Source organism: Nerophis ophidion, linkage group LG03 (assembly GCF_033978795.1).
Source record: "Nerophis ophidion isolate RoL-2023_Sa linkage group LG03, RoL_Noph_v1.0, whole genome shotgun sequence".
NCBI lineage: Eukaryota > Metazoa > Chordata > Actinopteri > Syngnathiformes > Syngnathidae > Nerophis > Nerophis ophidion.
In genome coordinates this window covers 62,765,245-62,785,865 of record NC_084613.1, presented here as the reverse complement: position 1 = coordinate 62,785,865, position 20,621 = coordinate 62,765,245, and the positions used below count along the sequence as shown (strand labels likewise).

The 20,621-nt window shown below is 41.4% G+C and overlaps 1 protein-coding gene, 1 long non-coding RNA gene and 1 other non-coding gene across 3 annotated transcripts in view; 1 reads left to right on the top strand and 2 right to left on the bottom strand.

The window, feature by feature from the left end:
- evla (Enah/Vasp-like a) overlaps positions 1-17,606 on the bottom strand; it is a 102,958-nt gene extending 85,352 nt beyond the window's left edge. The window contains exon 1 of the mRNA XM_061895858.1: positions 17,263-17,606. Within this exon, the coding sequence (XP_061751842.1) occupies positions 17,263-17,267 (5 nt within the window). The 5' untranslated portion in view covers positions 17,268-17,606. The remainder of the gene's footprint in view (positions 1-17,262) is intronic.
- On the bottom strand, positions 6,597-6,669 carry trnak-cuu (transfer RNA lysine (anticodon CUU)). Its single transcript has one exon. It is a non-coding gene; the product is annotated as a tRNA-Lys (tRNA).
- On the top strand, positions 8,040-18,836 carry LOC133549934 (uncharacterized). Its single transcript, XR_009806204.1, has 3 exons — positions 8,040-8,175; positions 15,288-15,369; positions 18,598-18,836. It is a non-coding gene; the product is annotated as an uncharacterized LOC133549934 (long non-coding RNA).
- Positions 18,837-20,621: the final 1,785 nt, after the last annotated feature.

Here is a 20,621-nt window from a genome sequence, read left to right as displayed (position 1 = left end):
CTGATGCACAATGATGCAACAACACAAACTTTCAAAATAACATGGCAGCTCCAGTGTAGACTTCTCGACTCCCGAGTGATGCAATGCTTTGGCCACCAAACGTATTTGGGTATTAGTGAGTGACTATAGCTTTATTCATTTGCTTGAGAACCTTTTATCTCTCCTTTTAGCGGCTTCATCCTACCATGAATTGATTATCGTGGACCCCGACTTAAACAAGTTAAAAAACTTATTCGGGTGTTACCATTTAGTGGTCAATTGTACGGAATATGTACTGTACTGTGCAATCTACTAATAAAAGTTTAAATCAATCAATCATTTATCTCGTCTGTTCATGTTGTTAACTTCTTTTAGCGACTTAGCACAGCAGCTAGCTATAGGTCCTCTCTGCTGCTTGCTCGGTGTGTCAAATGTCTAGCTACTCCTCTGGTTAAAAGTGCGTCTCTCCATAGCCCGTGCTGACTAACCTAGTATAGCAGCCAGGTGACTGAAGAGTAGTTTCAAGCAGAACAGCCAGCAGTTCTTTACCGCAGTGAGGGAGAAGAAGCTCCATCTAACCCCGTGCACAAGCCTGAAGCTATGAACCTAACTCAAGTGAACAACAGTGCTTTGTTCAAATGATGAGACATTGTGTGTTTCATGTTAAAATTTGGGATGTCTGGCTAAATTGGATTTGCATAATTTTTTCTGTGAAAAATGTATTTGGTTTTGTACGATTCCTTTCTCATCCGACCGTTTGGAACGAGTAACTAAAGAAAACTGAGGTGCCACTGTTTAATAATACAATTTCCAAAAATGGGGTATGCTCTTCATTTCAAAAAGGGTGTTCATCACCTATATGGTATCAGCTGGTATCAAGTATTAGAAAAAAGCACTGCATAGGTCTTGTTTTTGCCTATGGACGAATATCAAAGACGGTGCCGTGACAAAAAGGCATTACCAGGTTTGGAATTTAGTAGCTTTATTGAGGTTCAGCGGGGGTCCATCTGTCTGAGGCAAACTTAAACAGCTAAGCTTCTTTTCTTGTGAGCTGAAGTGTGTATATAAACAATAGAATCCACTATAGGATTATGAGAATTTACAACATATTGTGAAACTTGGCTACGGATGTTCTCATCCATCCACGTCATTGAAATCTCAGGGCATTCAATCGATCGCAACTGGACTTTGTGGTTTGTCTTAGAGGACATTTTGCCTCTTATCCAAATAGGCTTCATTAGTTCATGCTCATAGATATAAATCTAGACTAGATCTGACCAATCTAAGTCTATGAACATGAAATGATGGAGCCTACATAAATGAGAGGCGAAACGTCTTTTAAAACAAACCAAACGGTCCAGTTGTGAAAGATCTAATGCCCTGAGATTACAATGACCTGGATGAATGAGAACATTCATAGACACAAATCTAACACGTTTTGGAACACCCACATTTACAGTAACTCCAAAATGTTGGCGAATCAGTTGGTGACTAAATCAGCCAAGTGAGCAATACTGATACATGCCACATAAACTAACAAAAAGTGACAACGCAAAGATGGGACAATATATGAAAATAACATGTGATTAAATAGTCTGTGTGCGTCGACTAATTACATTTGTAAAAGAGAATCTCTCTTTGATTGTCCTGAACTCCTGTTTCCGGGCCACATTGAGTAATGTTGCGTTGACGAGCAGTGCCATAGCGGAGGTCTGCTAGACAGCCAACTGTTGACCGTATTGATAACCGTTATCAATGATAAACTACGGTAAAACTACCGACAGTTGAGTTAGTATTACCATTTAATAATCAAATTAGCACAAAAACGTGATTAATAACAGCACTTTTCTAAACTCACGGATTGATCATATTGTTCATCTACTGGAGGAGAAAACTTGCGCGCTAACGAGCTTCAACACTTACAGGAATACAAGACACAGTAACATCTTTCCACACGATTGGGGTCATGTTATATATTTTTTACATATAAAACACTTCCTTGTGGTCTACATCAGTAGTTCTCAACCTTTTTTCAGTGATGTACCCCCTGTGAACATTTTTTTAATTCAAGTACCCCCTAATCAGAGCAAAGCATTTTTGGTTGAAAAAAAGAGATAAAGAAGTAAAATACAGCACTATGTCATCAGTTTCTGATTTATTAAATTGTATGACAGTGCAAAATATTCCTCATTTGTAGTTTTCTTTCTTGAACGGTTTGGAAAAAAAGATATAAAAATAACTAAAAACTTGTTGAAAAATAAACAAGTGATCCAATTATAAATGAAGATTTCTACACATAGAATAATCATCAACTTAAAGTGCCCTCTTTGGGGATTGTAATAGAGATCCATCTGGATTCATTAACTTAATTCTAAACATTTCTTCACAAAAAAAATCTTTAACATCAATAATTATGGAACATGTCCACAAAAAATCTAGCTGTCAACACTGAATATCGCATTTCTTTTCACAGTTAACTTACATTCATATTTTGTTGAAGTATTATTCAATAAATATATTTATGAAAGATTTTTCAATTGTTGCTATTTTTAGAATATTAAAAAAAAATCTCAAGTACCCCTTGTCAAAACTTCGGAGGGGAAGCGTACCCCCATTTGAGAACCACTAGTCTACATAACATGTGATTGTGGTTCTTTGGTCAAAATGTTGCATAGATTATGTTTTAGAGACCGTTTTCTGACCATCTCTTCAGGATGCGGCGTTTTGTGAGCGGTGTTATTTACGTGCCTCTACTTCGACAACCTCTTTCCCCCATCATCTTTGTTTTAGCTTTAAGAGGTTCTGTATTGAGTGTACTGACAGATACTGTATGAATTACAACTATACGCTAATTCTGTTTTAGAAATGACGACAGTGGATGATGTGTCTGTATGTGCGAGCCAGTCCACCCCACAACAAAAGGATAGCGAAAAAAAAGGAGCTTATTGACTACAATGTTGGACTACAATGGCGGACTTGCGCAAAGCACTCTAGGTAAATTTTCACCATATATGGATGAATGTCACAGGTAAGAAAATATCACATGCTGTGCAAATTTCAAACGGCTCGTTTGGAAGAAGTATGTAGTAAGGCAAGATTGTTTTACAATTATCTCTGCCAAATTTTCGAAACTTATGCAGATCCCAAAAACACAGAAAACAGGAACCAATACGTAAGAAAAGTTAGTTTTGCATATTATGTCGCCTTCGAAACGTTGTAAAATAAACATATTTAAACACTCTGATAAAACATGTCAACATAAGCTGACCTTTTTTAAATAGAAATTACCTCTTTGACACTCAAGTTTTACAGTATTTTAACAAAAACGAGCCCCTTTCTTTTAATAGGAAGAACTTAGTGGACCAAGACTTTATGATTTGGTTCTAGGGATGTAATGATTACCATTATCAATTATAAACCGAGGTAAAACTTAGTTAGTATTACTGTTTCAAATCAAAACTGCAACATGGTAACTAACTTAAATGCTAACATGCATACAAGACGCATTAGCATGTGTTTCCTTTAAAACGTACGAAAATCAACATTTAAACATTCAAATAATTATATGGCTCTTAATAAACCATAAAAAAACATTTTATGTTTCTTTTGCCAAGTAAAATACATTGTGTGTCTGTTTATTTACTTGTTTGTGTATATTTTTATTTGAAGAAAATACAAATAAAACCCGGTTAAAATATGTTTAGTCTGTGTAAAAGTTCTGTGTGAGCAGATTCAACGATCAACAATACTGTGACGATAATGATTACAATAATCATTTTGGTCACATTTAACCGTGATATAAAATGTTCATATTGTTACATTCCTATATGCTACTATTACTTCGTCTCCTGCAACATTTAACAGTAAAATGGTCTTTAAATGGGAATTAATTTGACAATGTATTAATGTTTACAGACTACAAAATAAGAATTGAAGTCACAATTTATGTTTAAAAGGAATTATTTTCCCTTGAATATCATGTTGAACAAATACAAAACGGGTCAATGAAAGCGTGGGGGTAGTATTTCTGCTCAGCATCCGGCAGTGAGACGCACGAGTCAGCATTTTACCTCCCACTGGCTACACTGGCTACTCCTACCTTTCCTGCTGTGAGTCACTGCGGCGGTCATCCTGCATTAATAGAACAGGACGGACGACTCACTTTTTTAGCCTCCTCGCACCATTTCACTCTCGCACACAGTCAAGTATGTAGCCAAGCGAATGAAAGCGGCCAGTCTGACAAGAACATAGAATAACCACAGCACAATAAAAGCACTCTCACCATCCAACTTAAAATAACTGTCGTGGACGGACACTTCCATCAGCGCTACAAAAGAAGGCAGTCATGTTGAACAAATGATCCGACGGACATACAGTAAATTGATCTTGCGGCAATTTGCCTACTTTTCTTTTAATCTTCCTGGGGCAAAGGTGACAAGGAAATCTGGATATGAATGCTTGCAGAGCTTTTTCAACATTAGAGTTGCTATTTGTGACATCTTCTAACCTCAAAGGTGGACGCTAATTTCAGAACTATGTTCTTCCCTTAGGAAACTGTAGTGTAAGTTGAATTAATCTGCTCCATAAACAAACTGGCATTATCATTAAAACTATCCACAAGTTTCACTTTTTCGTGTGTAAAAGAGTGACCAGAAGAAAAGCTCTGGTTATAAAATGTTTTGCCAGCTGGTTTGCATGTATAAAACTCTATTAGAGATTAAACAATATGAAAATTACATATTACAGTTTTTGTGACCAAAATTATCACGTTTATCATTAATATCACTGTCAAAATACTTTCTAAGGCAGAAGAAACATGAAATATTGTTCTGGATTATTTACTATTTAAATTTGTAAAAGATTTAGATATTTTCTTGTTGATAAAAGTAAATTGTTCACATTGCTTCATGTCCAGTTTATGTGACGTCACACAAGTTCACTTTCTGTTGTAGACAGTTGTCTTTGTTAAGAAAGTTGTAAAAAAAAAAAAAAAAAAAAATCTCTTTAACGTTACATTCCTCTGAATCAGGGGCGTCGCCAGACAGATTTTACTGGCGCACGTGCCCCAGTGTTGATCTGCAGTGCCCCAGTAAAAATTTCACCAATAAAAAAAAAAACGCTTCAGAGTTTTAAGTCTACATAACATAGACAACAGCGCACATACTACTTAGTATGGTAATTGATTGCTACTGTATTCACCCCACGTAACAATGAGCACATGGCTAATTAATATGGTAATTGATTCACGTGTGGAGACTTCCGTTGGGAGAGAGAGAAATAGAGAGAGATAGAGAGAGAGAGAGAGAGAGAGAGAGAGAGAGAGAGGGGATGCGAATCACTGCTGATGTAGGTAACGTTAGCCAACAACAATTTGTTAATTATACCATTTTGATTTTGATTTGACTCAAACTGTAACTCCTAGATGGATATCAGAAAGTTATTCGCCCGCAGCAGGGAAGACTCAGCGAGGAATGAGAGATGTAAGTGAAGTCTTAGCTAGCTAGGCAACATCATTGTCTTAAGTTCATGCTAAGTTAGCTAACGTTATTCCTTGTATCAAGACAAACATATTCATTTGCTGTACGAGCTGTCGGGGGAATTTCCAATGAACATGAAACATAATGTTGGTTATTGTCTGCTGGTTCTGCTCAGGACCTTTGCATCAATGATGATTTGGAGTAAGCATGTGTGAGTTGAGTGCTTCTCAAATGGTTTATCTTCAGGAAGAAAAACATTTTTCCATATCATCAAGTCGTGAGGCAATTCATTCATAAATCATTCAAGTTTATTTCACAGAAAAATAGCACAGTAGACTTGTCTTGTTAATCGGTGTGACTTCGACTAAAATAATCTTGTTTTGTCACCAGAAAAATGGCTACAGCTAAAGCATCTGGTTTTGTTTCCAGAAAAAATAGTAACACTTCTGTATTTGTTTTCAGAAAGATGGCTGAAAATATCGAGTTTTGTTGCCCCATTTAGATTTTTTTAAAATATATTTCCATGTCTGTCCTGAGTCCTCCTCCAACTTGTTAGTCGGTTTGCCTTTTGCTAAAATACTCACTAATAGTCACTAGAAAAATGGCTAAAATGTTGCCACAATTTGATTTTTTTTTCACGCACACATCTGACTGCGACTCACTGAAAATGACACAAAATCCACTTTTATGTCACAACCCACCAGTTGGGAACCACTGGTCAACTGTATAACAGTTACTGTAATATTTCCATGTCTGTCCAGAGTGATTGACCACTTTGCAAAAATGAAAACGAGACTGTGGAGGGAGGTTGTGATCAGCACACTGCAGATGTAAATGTCAGCGACCCCGTCCGGGCTACTGGAGACAGTGCACCCTCAGACGGGGGCGTGGCATGGGCGGGACGGCGAGACGCAGCTGGCAGGTGATTAGATTTAGCAGGTGGTACGTGTGAATCTAATCAACTGTTGTCTTTAAGAATGAGCAGCCAGGAGGAGGAGGTGATAGGATTGGAGAGACTGAAAAGTCTACATGAAAATGCACTTGGTCGAGAAGAACGATATTAAAAACCCTGTCAACTCTGAGCAACTGGCTTCTGGCGTGGATCTGTGGCACTGTGAGTAGGAAAAAGCTTAAAACTAGCGCCCAACATGGGGCTCGAACCCACGACCCTGAGATTAAGAGTCTCATGCTCTACCGACTGAGCTAGTCGGGCAACACAAATATACCACCTCAACCTACTAAAAGGGTGGAGGGAAGCGGAGCCCGTCTCCATGGTGACGGCGAGAGCGGAGAGCGAGGAGCTGGGGCCGGAGGTTCCCCCCTCCCTCCGGCCCCCCCCTCTCCGCTATGATAAACATCTTACGCTGTCGCAGAAAGCAGACGTGGCCAAATTGCAGCAAAATTTTGCTGACGTGTTCTCCCCCCTGCCAGGCCGCACGACTCTCACCCAGCATCACATAGAGACCACCCCAGGCATGACGGTGAGGTCCCGGCCCTATAGGCTGCCCGAACACAAACGCAAAGTAGTTCGGGAAGAATTAAAAGCCATGCTGGAATTGGGAGTGATAGAAGAGTCACACAGTGCGTGGTGCAGCCCCATAGTTCTGGTAGGGAAGAAAGATGGGTCTGTGCGGTTCTGTGTGGACTACCGCAAGGTGAATGAGGTGTCACGGTTTGACGCCTATCCAATGCCCCGGGTCGACGAGCTCCTGGACCGGTTGGGCACTGCTCGTTTTTTTACGACACTGGATTTGACTAAGGGCTACTGGCAGATTCCCTTGTCTCCATAGTCCAAGGAAAAAACGACATTCTCCACTCCGGAAGGTTTATACCAGTTCGTGACCCTTCCGTTCGGCTTGTTCGGTGCGCCCGCCACATTTCAGAGACTCATGGACCGGGTGCTGTGACCCCACGCTGCATATGCCGCCACCTATCTGGATGATGTCATCATCCAGGGGAACAGCTGGGCGGAGCATATGCAGAGAGTGGGGGCGGTACTCGAGTCCCTGAGGCGGGCGGGGCTCACCGCCAACCCGGCGAAGTGCGCGGTTGGCCGGAGGGAGGTACAGTATCTGGGGTACCACTTGGGGGAAGGCCAGGTGCGGCCTCAGGTAGATAAAACCGCAGAAGTTGCGGCCTGCCCGACCCCGAAGACGGAAAAGGAGGTGAGGCAGTTCTTGGGGCTGGTGGGCTACTACCGGAGGTTTGTCCCCCGGTTTGCGGACCTGACCAGCCCACTAACCGACGTCACCCGGAAAGGTGCCCCAGATCTGGTCCAGTGGACAGAGCAGTGCCAGCTGGCATTCGAGAAGGTAAGGAAAGCACTTTGCGAGGAGCCGGTACTGCACATGCCTGGTGCGGCCGGACGATGTCCCGGCCTAAGTCTGGCGGTGGAGGTATGTGGAGGGAGGTTGTGATCAGCACACTGCAGATGTAAATGTCAGCGACCCCGTCTGGGCTACTGGAGACAGTGCACCCTCAGACGGGGGCGTGGCATGGGCGGGACGGCGAGACGCAGCTGGCAGGTGATTAGATTTCGCAGGTGGTACGCGTGAATCTAACCAACTGTTGTCTTTAAGAATGAGCAGCCGGCAGAGGAGGAGGTGATAGGATTGGAGAGACTGAAAAGTCTACATGAAAATGCACTTGGTCGAGAAGAACGATATTAAAAACCCTGTCAACTCTGAGCAACTGGCTTCTGGCGTGGATCTGTGGCACTGTGAGTAGGAAAAAGCTTACAGAGACGTTACAGTTTATTTCTCAGAAAATTATTCCCTAAACACACACAACAGTTGTTCATTTATTTTACTACTGTGGCTTTATCGTTTTGTGTATATTTTATAGTTTTGTGTATCTGAAATAGGATTAGCCATATTGCCATAAATGGAAATTAAATAATATAAAAGAACCCAGAGATGTAGGGGTGCTTTATTTTTTGTTTTACTTTTGTAGATGTTAAATTTGCCGATGATTACTGCAATATATATTTCAAAAAGATTCATTGCTCTTCCTTTTTGCTTTTACCAGTAGCAGTTTAGAAGTCTGGAGTAAAAAAGTGCACAAGTAGGTCAAATGCATTAGTTAATTTCAGGTGGTTAATCAAAGATCCATACAACATAATCTGATATGATTTCATAGTTTAAAGCACTATTTATGTATTTTTTATGATAAATAAGTGCTAAAAATGTTTTTGCTTGCGCGCTTTGCACGCTCACATTAATTATTTGTGCCCCAGTACAGTATTAGGTCTAGTGACGCCCCTGCTTTTAATATATATCGGTCAGTCTTTTCGAAAAGAGCACAGCCTGTAGATTTGATGTGCACAGTTGAATAGCTTAGTTACTCAGAGCAATACAAGTTTAGTTTGTGGTACTTTGTTGTTTCTTAATGTTTCGCTAATGTGTCTTGTTTTCCTGTTAGCATTTAAAGTAGCTAGCGAGCTAGCACTGGTCGGCCTGAGTTAATCAAGGTATGGCATTCAATCACGGTTTTTCGATACATTTTGCTTAAAACGTTAATAATAACCGTTAGAAGTTTAACCACAGTTATCATTAAAAACCGTTTATTGTTACATCTCTAGTTAGGTCATGTTTACAACGGGTCGGGCTGAGGAATTCATTCTTTTAGGTAGGGATGTTTCGATCACTGTATTAAGCTGCCGATTTCAATACCGATCATCCATGGGTGAGATCGCCTGACACCAATACCGATATTGATCATATGTATTAGCTGTTTCTATTTATTAATGGTGAGTGCTTGTGGCAGTTTAACAGTATCAGCAGAATATCATTAATAAAATCATTCAACAAAGTCAATAGGACAATAACTGAACCAAAGTAAAAACTTCTATCAACTTTTGGTGGCCACAGGATTGGCACATCTCAAATCAATCAATCAATCAAAGTTCATTTATATAGCCCTAAATCACGAGTGTGTCAAAGGGCTGCACAAGCCACAACGACATCCTTAGCTCAGATCCCACATCAGGGCAAGAACATACTCAACCCAATGGAATTACAATGAGAAACCTTGGAGGGGACCGCAGATGTGGGGGACCCCTCTATACTTTTATGCAAATATGTGCCTCCCTGCCACGAGTAGTATTACAGGGTATTTGGTCAAATTACTAAAATACCCCCATATGAAACAATAAACATAGAAATGGTTGTTATAGAGTAAAACTATCGACACATTTAAACATCTATTAAGTGTACAAGTATATTTTTTAAAGTTTTATTATAACATTTTTAACAGTACAATTTTTGCGCCTCGGAAACTTCTCTATGACTTTAGCTGCTGACTTCTTCTGTTTGTTTGAGATTGCCTTTTTGCCATAAGTGGTGGAAAATGTATTACAACATACCACAACTGAGAAACAGATATTTTTGCCGGCCCTCTAGGGGGCGCTCGCGGCCCAACATTTGGCCCAGGCCTATGGTTAAAAAACACTGTTCTAAAGCCCTTAAGAAGTGTTTCATTCATGTTGGCCTGGGCAAAATGGCATAAATCCCTGATTTTTTTCACCAAAAATGTGATTTACGATATGGATCCAAAACTGCATCATCAGAAATAATTCATAACGCTAGTTGTATCGTGGGTTAATGAAAGACTACATTTCCATGCACTAAATTAGCATGATTTCTCAAATAATTTGGGTCTAAAGAATAATTCTACATCCCATGGAAACACCTCAATTTGATCAAGTTTGGCTTTTAAGAGACCGGACTAACACACCTAGATAATGTGATTGTGTGCTGTCAGGGGGGACCCTTCGTATCGCGCATGCGCCAGTCTAAACGCGCGGGATATAACCCGAAAGCGACTCCCGTTCAATCAAGACAACGAGCAACAATTAGAGATGTCCGAAAGTATCGGACTGCCGATATTATCTGCCGATAATGCTTTACAATGTAATATCGGAAATGATCGGTATCGGTTTCAAAAAGTAATATTTATGACTTTTTAAAACGCTGCTTTACGCAGTGATACACGGACATAGGGAGAAGTACAGAGCAGTTGCATCTCCAAGTCATACTTGCCAACCCTCCCGATTTTCCCGGGAGACTCCCGAATTTCAGTGCCCCTCCCGAAAATCACCCAGGGGCAACCATTCTCCCAACTTTCTCCTAATTTCATTTCCCACCCAGACAGCAATATTGGGGGCATGCCTTAGTTAGAGGCACTGCATTTGCGTGCCGGCCCAATCACATATCTACGGCTTTTCACACACCCAAGTGAATGTAAGTCATACTTGATCAACAGCCATACAGGTCACACTGAGGGTGGCCGTATAAACTGTTACAAATATGCGCCACATTGTGAACCCCCACCAAACAAGAATGACAAACATTTTGGGAGAACATCTGCACCGTAACACAACATAAACACAACAGAACAAATACCCAGAACCCCTTGCAGCACTAACTCTTCCGGGACACTACAATATCACCCCCCATCTCACCCTCCCCCAAAGCCCCTCACCTCAACATCCTTATGCTCTCTCAGAGAGAGCATGTCCCAAATTCCAAGCTGCTGTTTTGAGGCATGTTAAAAAAAAACTAATGCACTTTGTGACTTAAATTATTACTATGGCAGTGCCATGTTGTCATTTTTTTTCCAAAACTTAAGTTGATTTATTTTGGAAAACCTTGTTACATTGTTTAATGCATCCAGCGGGGCATCACAACAAAATTAGGCATAATAATGTGTTAATTCCACAACTGTATATATCGGTATCGGTTGATATTGGAATCTGTAACTAAGAGTTGGAGAATATCTGAATATCGGCAAAAGAAAGCCATTATCGAACATCTCTAGCAACAACTGGAATAAAATGGAGACTGTTTATTTGCTTCACAAATTAAATGGACAGAACATTTTGAATGGAGGATGGAGGATGAAAATAAACAGGTTTTAGTTAAGACTGTGGCTAAGAAAATGTAAAATGTCGGCTTCAAACATTCTCGACGAACTACAAATGAGATGGAAGAGAATGAAGCAGGTACGTTTGTATATTAAAGTCAAAGAATAAAGCATACACAAACCTGTTCACACTGAATTTGTGCACATCAAACTGATTAACATTAAGTCTGTATTCCACACATTTGGCAAGCTTGTACGGAACAATAGCAACCTTAATCTGGAATAGTATTGGCTGGAACACAAACTGTCTTTTCGTTCGGATTTAAAACTCCTTCCATCAATCCACACAGTCTTCTAAATAAACTGAGTAATACGAAAGTTTTGTTTCCATGATTCTCAATCCAAATATTCTTTAAAAAAAATGTTCTCCCTTTTTTTTTGCTACAGATATGCATCCACTCTGATACATTCTTAAGAGCCTCATGTCTGTCGCACAATCTAAGGTAATTTATTGATGCTGTCTGCTATTTAGCATCAGTGTAGCCATTAGAGACGTAATATTTTGTAATCTGTGCCGATATTGCGGCAGATAACAGGTACAAATGAGTTTGGCTGTTGACCAGTAAGATGCCGCTAAGATGCCTTGTTTTGGTGTGACGTCATAGGTCGACCGGTAAAGCAATACATTAATCAGCACTAAAATGAAATAGGCCCCTTCCAGTGTACAGGAGGCACACAGCGTAGGACCAATAGTCACATTAGAGTAGTGTTGTCCCGATACCAATATTTTGGAACCGGAAGCGGTACTAAAAATTATTTCGATACTTTTTGGTACTTTTATAAATAAAGGGGACAACAAAAAATTGCATTATTGGCTTTATTTTAACTCAGAATCTTAGGGCACATTAAACATATGTTTCTTATTGCAAGTTTGTCCTTTGATAAAATAGAGAACATACAAGACAACTTGTTTAGTAGTAAGTAAGCGAACAAATGTTTTTAATTTAGCTGCTGGCACATGCAGTAACCTATTGTGTTATTTTACATTTTATTATTTTGTCAAAATTATTAAGGAGAGGTGATAGAAAATGAATTGTTAATCTACTTGTTAATTAACTGTTAACATTGGCTTACTTTCTCTTTTAACATGTTCCATCTACACTTCTGTTAAAATGTAATAATCACTTATTCTTCTGTTGTTTCATACTTTACATTAGTTTTGGATGATACCACAAATTTGGGAATCAATACAATACCAAGTCGTTACAGGATCATACATTGGTCATATTCAAAGTCCTCATGTGTCCAGGGACATAGTTCCTGAGTTTATAAACGTAATAGAAATGATGAAAAAACAAAAGATGTTGTGATGGCAAAAAATATTGACGTAATCATAGTAGTATCGACTAGATACACTACTGTACTTGGTGTCATTACAGTGGATGTTAGGTGTAGATCACCAATGGCGTTTGTTTACATTTTGATGCAGGTGAGCTACGGTGTGTAGTGATGCATGTTTAGCTATTCCTCGTCCTGCAGGGATGATACTTGTAAGAAACTTACTTTATTTGTCACCATGGAGGTGGGGATTAGTGATTTAGAAGTAGCTAAAACACTGCAGAAAGCGGCTGGACTTAAAGCACCTCTTCCTGTGGGCGTTTCAGTGTTATAACGTCACTTTTATCTTTGGTTTTTAAGCCAAAATGTGTCCGTTCTCCCTTTTCTGTCTACACACAGTGTTTGTATGTACTCTGTGATTGTGCGCTGCCAAACATGCTCGTCTGCTCATAAAACCAGCAATGAAATGACGTGAAGACGACGGGAGCACGGAGGGGCTGGCGGACCGGTACTTTTCAGAGGCGGTATGGTACCAAATATGATTCATTAGCATCCTGGTACTATACTAATACCGGTATACCGTACAACCCTACATTAGAGCGTGTGCCTGAACACTGGGACTTCACATATATGTTTGAAAATACAAAGAACTAAACTATTTAAGAAATCAGACATGGAAAAGTACTTACTGTGCAGCTATCAATTACGGTTTAATTTCAATTTAAACCGGCAATAGTAACCTTCAGCAGTCTTACTGCGGTTATCACTATTTCCAGTTCTACATCCCTAATCTCTATATTTGACCTAACACTAGGGCTGGGCGATATATCGAATATACTCGATATATCGCGTGTTTATCTCTGTGCGATTTAGAAAATGGATGTATCGTGATATCAGAGTATACGTTTCCACACAGTTGCTTTTAGTTGAAAGCATTACACTTCAGGCTCTTCTCAGTGTTTGTTGTCTGTCCTTCTCACAGAGACATAAAACAAGCGCACCTTCTTACATACTGTACATCACATACTATCGCGCGTGCAACGTCATACGCCCTCCCGGAGCAGAGAGGTAGCAGCAGGGGTAACTTTAGCTGTGATGCTAGTGGAGGGGTGTGAGTGGTAATACGAGAGAAAGAAGGTGCGAATCTGGTAACAAATGAAGGAAGAATGAATTCCCAAGAAAAACAGCGAGGGGTCCATCATCTGGCAGTTCTTACCGCTTGAAGCAGTAAGATGTTGAACAGACAACCATAATATGTCAAGTATGTGGCAAAAGCATTGCTGCAAAAAGTAGCATTACTGCTAATTTGTAGAACAAAATGCCCAAGCAACAATTTCCACATCAACACTGTATCAAAAAAGTAGTCAACAACAGGAGATAACGTCCGCAGTAACCTACCACATAGCGAAGAACATACACCATTTGATTTCCTATTATGCAGCTAATTTTTATTTGACAGTTATTGAAATATATTTTGTGACATCATGCAAAAAAGTGCACTTTATTTGTTTTCAACTATTGTAGTGGCGTTCTGTGCAAAAAGTGCACTTCAATTTAGTGTTGTTTTGATATGTCATCGTAGTGACATCATGCACAAAAGTGGACCAATAGCTTGTTTTAAAATGTCTTTGACAATCTTGCACTTTCTGTTTTGAAATGACATGAATGTTTGTACCACTGCTTAATAACTGTTTAATAAATACAGTTTTGGTCAATTGACTGAGTTGTGATTGCCCTCTGCATGAAAATTTAAAATGAGCATCTATAAATACAGTATGAACAAGAATGTCATAATATAGACACATAGAATCATCATACTGGTGTGATTACATGCATCAAGTGTTTATTCAAGGTTAAGGCAAAATATCAAGTGGCCTAGTGGTTAGAGTGTCCGCCCTGAGATCGGTAGGTCGTGAGTTCAAACCCCGGCCGAGTCATACCAAAGACTATAACAATGGGACCCGTTACCTCCCTGCTTGGCATTCAGCATCAAGGGTTGGAATTGGTGGTTAAATCACCAAAAATGATTCGCGGGCGCGGCACAGCTGCTGCCCACTGCTCCCCTCACCTCCCAGGGGGTGATCAAGGGTGATGGGTCAAATGCAGAGAAAAATTTTGCCACACTTAGTGTGTGTGACTATCATTGGTACTTTAAAGGCCTACTGAAACCCACTACTACTGATCATGCAGTCTGATAGTTTTATATATCAATGATAAAATATTAACATTGCAACACATTCCAATACGGTCTGTTTAGTTTACTAAATTGCAATTTTAAATTTCCCGCTGAGTTTCTTGTTGAAAACGTCGTGTAATGATGACGCGTACGCATGATGTCACGAACTGGCGTAATTACACGGTATTTTGGACATCTGTGTTGCTGAATCTTTTGCAATTTGTTCATTTAATAATGGAGACTATAAACAACAATGCTGTTGGTGAAAAGCGGTGGAATGCAGCTGTCTCTAGCACGGAGACACAGCCGGTGTTTCTTTGTTTGTTGTGAAGCTTTAACACAGAGCGGTCAAACAAACATGTTTTGTCGACGTCAACCAGCATGTTTTTGGATGGGGAAATTGTGATATATATCTTACCAGAGAAATCATTGGATTTTTTGTCGTCCTGCAGCAGCTATTTAAAAGGCAGCTGTGAGCTTGGCTCCTCGGCTTCTCTCTGAGACACTTCATGTTCACCGCAGCCATCCGACCTCGAGGTATGTCTTTACAATCTTTAAAATCTCACTAAAACACTATTAAAACAATAAGCAGATAAGGGATCCCCCAAAATTATCCTAGTAAATGTGTCCAATTACATCTGAAACGCTCACACTGCCGCCGCCCGGAGCCGTCGCTTTTTTAAAATTTGTTATTCCTTTTTTTTCTAGTCCTTTACTATCAAAATCCTATTTCACAAATCTTTCATCCTCGCTCAAATTAATGGGGAAATTGTCGCTTTCTCGGTCCGAATTGCTCTTGCTGCTGGTGGCTCCCATTAAAAACAATGTGAATATGTGTGGAGCCCTGCAGCTTGTGACGTCAGCGCACATACTTCCGGTAACGGCAAGGCTTTTCTATTAGCAACCAAAATTGCAAACTTTATCGTCAATGTTCTCTGCTAAATCCTTTCAGCAAATATATGGCAATATCGCGAAATGATCAAGTATGACACATAGAATGGACCTGCTATCCCCGTTTAAATAAGAAAATCTCATTTCAGTAAGCCTTTAAGGCAAAATATCGAGATATATATCGTGCATCGTGATATGGCCTAAAAATATCGAGATGTTAATAAAAGGCCATATCATATTTAGGGCTATATAAATAAAAATTGATTGATTGATTGATAGCGCCCAACCCTACATAACACTATATTTCAGACAATGTTTCCCACTGGATGTTGTCTTTGTCTAATTACCCATGATGCAACCCTTTTTCGGGCGTTCGGGTGGCATCCTGACCAGATGCCCAAACCACCTCATCTGGCTCCCCTCGATGTGGAGGAGCAGCGGCTTTACTTTGAGTTCCTCCCGGTTTGCAGAGCTTCTCACCCTATCTCTAAGGGAGAACCCCGCCACACGCCTCCCTAGGGAGGTGTTTAGGGCACGTCCAACCGGTAGGAGGCCACGGAAAAAACCCAGGACACGTTGGGAAGACTATGTCTCCCGGCTGGCCTGGGAACGCCTCGGGATCCCCCGGGAAGGGCTAGACAAAGTGGCTGGGGAGAGGGAAGTCTGGGCTTCCCTGCTTAGGCTGCTGCCCCCGCGACCCGACCTCGGATAAGCGGAAGAAGATGGATGGCAACCCTTTTTACTTTTACCACAATGTTATTTTGCAAACATTGTGGCCTGTTTTCCAAATGAAATGACATTTGGAATGTTCACAGTTCACACTTTGGTATCCCCTTGAAGGGTCACACACCCGCCCACACACACACACACACACACACACACAATGAAAACACTACATCAGAGCTGTCAGGATGAATCAGAAGCCATACAAGCGTAAAGTGCATGCAGCATGTACGGAGACACGGAGGGGTCAAACTACTAGAGGGAAATATAAATAGCAGCGCTGGAGCTTTTGGGCCTGCTTCCTTGCAGCATACCAACATAAGCAAGAAGAGCCCATATGCTCAAATATAGAATATGGATTTACGAGGGGGTGGCAGACATATTGTGTCAACTAGAAGATGAGTGTGTCATTGGGCGGCTGCCTCTCTAACCTGCCTGGCAACCCCCAGAATAAACAGTCTCCTCCTCCTCTACTTCTTGCATACTTCTCCTGTTCCTTCTCCCACCACCGACGTACCACCTGGTGCATCGTCAGCGCAGGAAGAAATGATGCTGTCGTTTCCATGACAACCCTAACCTGGCTTTAATCCTGCATCAAGCCGAATGGGGCGGTGTCCGGCTATAGTACACAATAGAACGCGGCTAGAGGAGCAAGCTTTGAATGGATATTAGGGTCCTGGGGGTGGGTGCGCTACCCTTATCGCGAACCCTGTACTGTAGATGAAGAGGCTAGAAGGGTTTTAGTGGTGATATTGACAAACATTCATCAGTAAATGAGGTATGACGCGTCAAATAGGGCGCCGGGGACGAGCTTACCTCATGTTGCCGTCTTTTTCTTCACACGACGACACTGCTTGGGAGGCTAAACGTCGTGATTGAACTAAACTAGATATAAAATTAAAAAATGGAAGGAGCCAGCTGGATGTGGAGGTAAAAAAAACAAACTAAAGCACGTATTTTTGGAGGATGTAGGAAGATGACGAGGCGTGTTTCAAGCTAGGCTTTCTCTCCCATCCGCTTTGTGCTCCGGCGTCTCGGCTCTAAACGTGAGCCGCGGCGCGTCCTTACATCCATGTTGTTTCTCGTCCGTCGCTCGGGATAGTAGCTCGGTGGAAGAAGGGGTGGGGTGGGGGGGTAACGGCGGTAGTTAGCGGCCGCCTCCTTCACGCCATATTTCCCTTCCCATTCCGATTGTTGTCCGTGGCGCGAGGCGAAGAGATTGGACAATGTTGTAATGCGGCGCCAGGAGACGGGGGGCGGCCCAATGCTGCCGACGTGCGGCGAAAAGGCGTAACTGTAACTGGGAAAGGACACTATTACTCAGGGGTGTCCAAACTTTTTCCACTGAGGGCCGCAGACTGAAAAATTAAAGTATGCGGGGGCCATTTTTATATTTTTCTTTTTTAAAAGCAGTACATTAGTTTTTGTTTTTTTTACCTTTATGGCTTTCCTCAAGTCTGGTCCCCGGAATGGTCTCAGTCATAAAAATGTTAGAAATAAGTCATCAATCAATCATCAATCAATGGTTATTTATATAGCCCTAAATCGCTAGTGCAGTGGTTGTTAACCTTGTTGGAGGTACCGAACCCCATCAGTTTCATATGCGCATTCACCGAACCCTTCTTTAGTGAAAAAATATTATTTTTTATTTTTTTCATCCATCCATTTCCTACCGCTTATTCCCTTTTGGGGTCGCTGGCGCCTATCTCAGCTACAATCGGGCGGAGTACACCCTGGACAAGTCGCCACCTCATCGCAGGACCAACACAGATAGACAGACAACATTCACACTCACATTCACACACTAGGGCCAATTTAGTGTTGCCAATCAACCTATCCCCAGGTGCATGTCTTTGGAGGTGGGAGGAAGCCGGAGTACCCGGAGGGAACCCACGCATTCACGGGGAGAACATGCAAACTCCACACAGAAAGATCCTGAGCCTGGGATTGAACCCAGGACTGCAGGACCTTCGTATTGTGAGGCAGACGCACTGACCCCTCTGCCACCGTGAAGCCTAGGTCTGTTGAGGGCAGACGGCATAAAGACCAGCGTAAACGTAGATCCATTGCCGGAACGTAGTTCACTCTCCGTAGTAAGCATCCGCGTTCTTGCTCTTGCTTTAAGTCTTATGTCCACCGTGTTCCCCACAGTGTTCCCTCTGTTTCCCGAGATCGAACTGTGTGCCTCAACTTCCCACTGGATTCTGGACTGCCTTCCTTGAGCCCTGCTTGGACATGGACCTAGCCCCCGACCGCTCGCCTTGCCCCCCTGGTCTGACGAAAGATTCTTCCAACACGCACATACAACAAGCCCTGGTAACATTTACATTGTTAATTCTACACATCGTCTTGCACCATTCACGTACAGTAGCATTACACACCCCAACTTATCATCATCAGTTTCAATAAACCTATTGAACTGATCCCTGCCGTTGTGTCGTCTCCTTCCCCCGCCGTACGCAACAAACAGCCTACTATCAAAATGACTATGTGTCGCAGGCTGACGCAAATCTTCGTTGACAGAAATGTTGAAATGTAAAATGTATTCTTCACATTTTTACAACAGAGAAAAACATTTCTAACACAGAAGGTTCTCAGAGGGTAAGATAACACCTGGAAATTACTGGCTCGGAATTGGCAAAGTTAAAGGAAACGGCAGGCTGTCAACTTCTAAAGCAGGGGTGTCAAAGTCAAGGTCTGCGGGCCAGATCCAGGCCGCAAATGAATTATCTATGGCCCCCGTGATGATATTTGATAAGTGTTAGAACCGTCCCGTAGGCCACAGTCGCCTGCTGCTGTTTTGCATGCAACAATACTGCATCAGTGTTGGCGCTAAGAACACAGCATGAAACGTTTGGTGGACAAGATGAGACAAAGAAGAATTGGCATAAAATATGTCTTCCTGTGGCATTGGTGAAAGTTGTACATGCAAACAAATCATGTTGAGCTTAAGAACTTCCAAAATTAGTAGACCCCCCGTTTAGACCAGTTGATCTGCCGTTTCTTTTCTGCTCTGCCCCCCTCTCCTTCGTGAAGAGGAGGGGGGCACAGATTCGGTGACCACAGATGATTCGCCAGCTGTCCAAAGTCGGGACCCAGGGTGGACCACTCATCTGTGCATCAGTTGGGGACTTGTCTGTGCTGCTGACCTGTCTCCACTCAAGGTGATCTCCTGCTGGCCCCACTGTGGACTGGACTCTCACTATTATGTTGGATCCACTATGGACTGGACTCTCACAATATTATGCTAGATCCACTCGATGTCCATTGCACGATCGCCCGGATTGTCTTCCCATTGGGTTGAGTTTTTTCTTGCCCTGATGTATGATCCGAGCCGAGGATGTCGTTGTGGCTTGTGCAGCCCTTTGAGACACTTGTAATTTAGGGCTACATTAATAAACATTGATTTATTGATTGATTGATTGTGTCCAACATTTTGCATATGACAAAATGACATATGGACAAATGCAATCATGAAGGTCATATTTTGATTTCATTGTAGTTTGACACATTTCTTACATTTCCTTGCAATGGATGGCATTAGAATATGAAGTTATAGCGTAGAGTGGCCTGAATCAATAATGATATAGAATATTGGTCCGATATCAGCAGAAAAACAAGTATTGGATAATATTGGCGTTTACCTAGGGGTCGCCAACCCGTCGATCTTTGTGATCGATTGCAAAAATATTTGAAAAATAAATAGTATTAATATGAAATCAGTGATACCCCCACTTGGAGAGCGACCAACAGACCCACCAACAAGCACGCATTTTGGCCCTTGAACACGCCTGCATGATTTACCATGAATTTATTAACGTGGACCCCGACTTAAACAAGTTGAAAAACTTTATCGGGTGTTGCTATTCAGTGGTCAATTGTACGGAATATGTACTGTACTGTGCAATCTACTAATAAAAGTTTCAATCAATCAGTCAGTCAGCCTCTCACACATTGAGAAAAAAACAAAACGTTGACATTAGCCAATAAAAACAACACAAGACTTTCACTAGACCAACTTTAATGATCCACGAGGGAAATTATTATACAAAGTAGCTAAGTTACAAAGGATGGAAAACGATCATGCAGAAAAGAGGGCGAAAACAATAGGTAAAAAGTGGACCAACAATGTACCAGAATACAGTACGTAACAATAAAAAATATAATAAATATTT